At 38.3% G+C, this 4,477-nt stretch overlaps 1 protein-coding gene across 1 annotated transcript; it reads left to right on the top strand.

The window, feature by feature from the left end:
• The first annotated feature begins 2,344 nt into the window (after positions 1 to 2,344).
• On the top strand, positions 2,345 to 4,477 carry LOC101297259 (protein FAR1-RELATED SEQUENCE 5-like). Its single transcript, XM_004301487.1, has 3 exons — positions 2,345 to 2,949; positions 3,074 to 3,377; positions 4,430 to 4,477. The coding sequence occupies exons 1-3, from the start codon at positions 2,345 to 2,347 to the stop codon at positions 4,475 to 4,477; spliced, it is 957 nt and encodes a 318-aa protein (XP_004301535.1).

Below are 4,477 nucleotides of genomic sequence, written 5' to 3'. Positions count from 1 at the left end.
TGTGTGTGACCATAAGTAGAGCATGTAGCCGAGCTTGTTGTGTCGCGATGTTGAATGAAACCCGTAGTCTAATTCTAAGTTGGTCTATGTCATAGGAACCACGTAGGAACTTATGTGCATATCAAATTTAGGTTGTATATTTGCTCACGGTGTAGACTTAAATGAGATTAGAAATCGTCTTCTTTATTCTTGCATGGTTGTTTGGTTGAGTTTGCATGAATGTTGGTTGATCACATGTATATATGTATAGAAGTAATTTAGGATTTATTATTAATGTTGTTCCGAAATCATAAAACCTTTAAACCTATATGCTTATTTCGATATTTACATTAGATTAGATGGATCTACCCTGTAGTTGGATCCCCGGTTTAGAACGATCCCTGCTTGCTTTATACTACGACTGATTTGTTGACAGGGTTAATTGATGCGTGTGCAAATACGTCTTATCATTTCTCGAGAAACTTTCTTCACAAAAGTTGTAGGGCACGACGATACGAGTTCGTAGACATATGGTACACGTAAAACAGACTTCGTACAAGGAAGTTATGGTCAACAAAAGTGTTGTGGCTTCTGGGATTTCTAGTATAATAAGAAATGTTTTAGGGTTCCATTTCATTTTTGGCAAATACTTGTGTGTCTTAAGGTATGGATACCTTATCCACATGGCTGCTTGTGATTCGTTCATTCCTTTTAATGATGACCTGCTACCCCTTTAGCCGGTCATATGACTGTTTTAAAATTTAAAACATAAAATTGATGGAGTGACTCACTTCTCCTTTCTCTCTCCGATTTGAACTCTCCTCTCTCTCTCTCTCTCTCTCTCTATGTTTATTCAATTCGAGAAACTCGCTTTCTCAATCCAAATCGATCAAACTCCCAGACTCTCACGTCTCTTGTAGGTGAGTATTGCATTTCAATTCGGTCTACCACTATCATTAGCAAGGTCTTCTAATTCGGTCTACCAATATCTGGAATGAAGAACAGCCAACCATGGATTCAATATCTCTTTATGTTTGTTGTTTGTTGGATTTAGTTTGTTAAGCAAATATTGATTGAAACACAAGTATGGATGCATCTGGGAATGAAGAACAGCCAACCATGGATACATCGGAGAATGAAGAACAACCTTCTTCGGGTTTTGAGGATGTAAAGGTACACGTCCCAAGACATGGAAACTTTTCTGTTTCTGATATTGAAGCCATGACATTCAATACAGTTGATGAGGCAGAAAGTTTCTATGCTGCCTATTCTGTGGCAGTTGGGTTTGGTATAAGGAAGGGTGACAAGGCTGAGTCTAATGGTTTGATTCGGAGGAGGGAGTGGGTCTGCAACAAGGAAGGAACCCGAAAAGCAAACAAGTCCTTGGAACAATGAGAAAGCAGTTGCTATGCTCGGAGAGAGACAAGAGCATTGTGCGGAGCTAAACTGAGGATTGGATATAGTGAGGCAACCAAAGTTTATGTGGTGAAGGCATTCATTCCTCAACATAACCACATGCTGACAACTAGCAACCAAATCCCCTTCATTCGTACTAATCGACATGTTGGCGAGGAATTTTTGGCTCTAAAAAATACGATGACAAGGGTGTCAATTAGACCTTGTCACGCCTATGAGTATATGGTCGAACAGAGCGGGGGATATAGGAGAGTGGGATTTACCGTGAAGGACCTCTACAACAAGATTGACCAGCAACGAAGGACCGCCCCATTTGAGAGTGATTCTAAAGGCGCACTTTCGTATATGAATGCACTGGCAGCAAAAGACTCTCACTTCTTCTACCGATTCACGGCAGATTTAGAAGATAGGATGGTGGACATGTTTTGGCGAGATGTGCATTCATTTGTTGACTATTATGGGGATGTGTTGATATTCGACAGCACTTACAAAACCAATGTCTACAACATGTCATTGGTTTTGTTTGTTGGGACGAATAATCATCGGGGTAGTATTGTGTTCGGTGCTGCTCTTCTTTCAGATGAGACTGTGGAGACTTACACTTGGTTGCTTAGAAAATTCCTGGATTTGATGAACGGGAAAATGCAAAAGGCTGTAATCACAGACGGAGACGAGGCCATGCGTACTGCAATTCAAACCATGATGTTGGAAGCAAGGCATCGTCTCTGTATTTGGCACATAGGTCAAAATGCTAATGGCCACTTAAAATTAACGAAAAAGTTGAAGGCTTTCAACAGGTGCATTAGGAAGTATCAAATGGTTGAGCAATTTGATAGGTTGTGGCAGGATATATATGCTAGACGAATTTGATCTCTATGACAATGATTGGATCAACAGTATGTATGAAAAGAGAGAAAAGTTTTGTTAAGCATTCTTCCATGATATATTTATGGCTGGCATGAGAAGCACACAAAGGTGTGAGGGAATGAATAAAGACTTCAAGCTTGTCCTATCGAAAAGCAAAACCCTTGTGCAGGTTGTTTCGTTGGTGGACCGAACACTTATGAGAATTAGAAACAATCAAGAAAGGGATGATTTCAACACTATAAATTCATTTCATAGTGCGAAAACTCACTTGGAAGATTTGGAGAAACAAGCATCTTCTGTATTCACACACGACGTGTTTAAGTGTATTTTTAGGGAGATCATGAAAGAGGCTCATATCACACTAAAGCAAGGAACAAAATGTCAAGAAGATGGTTCCCGGCTTTACAAGGTATCAGTTTACAAGCGTCCTGATTTTGAACACACTGTTACCTACTACCCTCGGAAAGAGACTGAAAGTGCAGCAGACCCGATTATGGTGTGCTCTTGCGGAATGTTTGAGTATAGGGGAGTGTCGTGTCGTCACATGTTCTCGGTGATGAAAAACGAAAACATCTTTCATCTTCACAAGTCACTAATAGTGAAGAGGTGGTCGAGGGACGCAAGAAGTGTTTGTGAAATCCTATATCCAAACAAAGAAATGCCCCAAGAAGCCGTGCAAGTGAGTAGGTATGTTCATGGCTTGAATTTTAGTTGTTTTAATTACGGACACATGTAAGGGTTCGTCAGATGTAATATAGGAACCTGTAATATTAGTCTGTGAACACATTTGTTTTCTTTTCTTTCGTCGTAGCATGTATGATGCTTTGACTGCTGATTGCAATCGGTTGTGCTTTTATGCTTCAAAGATGCAAGAAGGCTACAACATGTTGAATATGGAGATCGATAGACTAGCAGCAATTATGGAAGGTTTGGCGAGAGATCAAGAAAAAGTGCAAGGTACGGCTACACCCACCAAGAAAGGTTTCATTGTGAGAGATCCTATCCCATCTAAGACCAAAGGCAGAGAAAAGAGCGACAAAAAGAATGAGCCATCGAGACGGACGGTTACCTGTGGTTATTACAAAGGCGGTGGACACAATATTCAAACATGTCCGGTAAGAAAAGAGCATGAAAAAGCGGAAGCAGGGTTAGGAAGCGACGACCCTCCTTTAGTAGCAACACCTGCAAAGAGAACTGTACACTGCCGTAACTGCAAACAGGCTGGGCACACATACGTTACATGTAAAAAAACCCTATAGTGAGTAGTGATTCCTTGTAGTGATGATATTATGCCACATATATTGTAGTTTATGTGTCAAAAAAACAACGTGTAAAAAAAGGGAAACAACCCTGCATATATTTTTCATGAAACCAGTAGATGTTTCTAATGATAAATGTAGACTTTGCAAATTTTTCCTTCAGAGGTTCAAACACAAGTACCGATTTGATTACCTGAAAGTCTACTTCTTTGTGATTTTGCTTATGTGTAGATATATCTAATGAAAATAGTAGATGTGTCTTATGTTAGTTGTAGACTTTGCAACTCTTGCCATCTAAATGGTTCGAACACAAGTACCATTTTGATTTCCAGAAAGTCTACTTCTTTGTGATTTTGTTTATGTAAATGGTAGATATTTCTAATGAAAACAGTAAATATGTCTTATGTTAGTTGTATACTTAACAACTTATGCCATCCAAATGGTTCGAACACAAGTACCATTTTAATTTCCAGAAAGTCTACTTCTTTGAGATTTTGTTTATGTAAATGGTAGATGTTTTATTATGTTAGTTGTAGACTTTGCAACTTTTGTCATCTAAATGGTTTGAACACAAGTACCATTTTGATTTCCAGAAAGTCTATTTCTTTGTGATTTTGTTTATGTAAATGGTAGATTTTTCTAATTAAAACAGTATATGTTGTTTATGTTAGTTGTAGACTTTGTAACTTTTGCCATCTAAATGGTTCAAACACAAGAACCATTTTGATTTCCAGAAAGGCTACTTCTTTGTGATTTTGTTTATGTAAATGGTAGATCTTTCTTATTAAAACAGTAAATGTTTCTTATGTTTGTTGTAGACTTTGCAACTTTTGCCATCTAAGTGATTCGAACATAAGAACCATTTTAATTTCCAGAAAGTCTATTTATTTGTGATTTTGTTTATGTAGATGGTAGATGTTGCTTATGTTGTAGATTTTGCAACTTTTGCCATCTAA

This window comes from Fragaria vesca, linkage group LG5 (assembly GCF_000184155.1).
Source record: "Fragaria vesca subsp. vesca linkage group LG5, FraVesHawaii_1.0, whole genome shotgun sequence".
Classification (NCBI taxonomy): Eukaryota; Viridiplantae; Streptophyta; class Magnoliopsida; order Rosales; family Rosaceae; genus Fragaria; species Fragaria vesca.
This window is presented reverse-complemented; position numbering and strand designations above follow the sequence as displayed.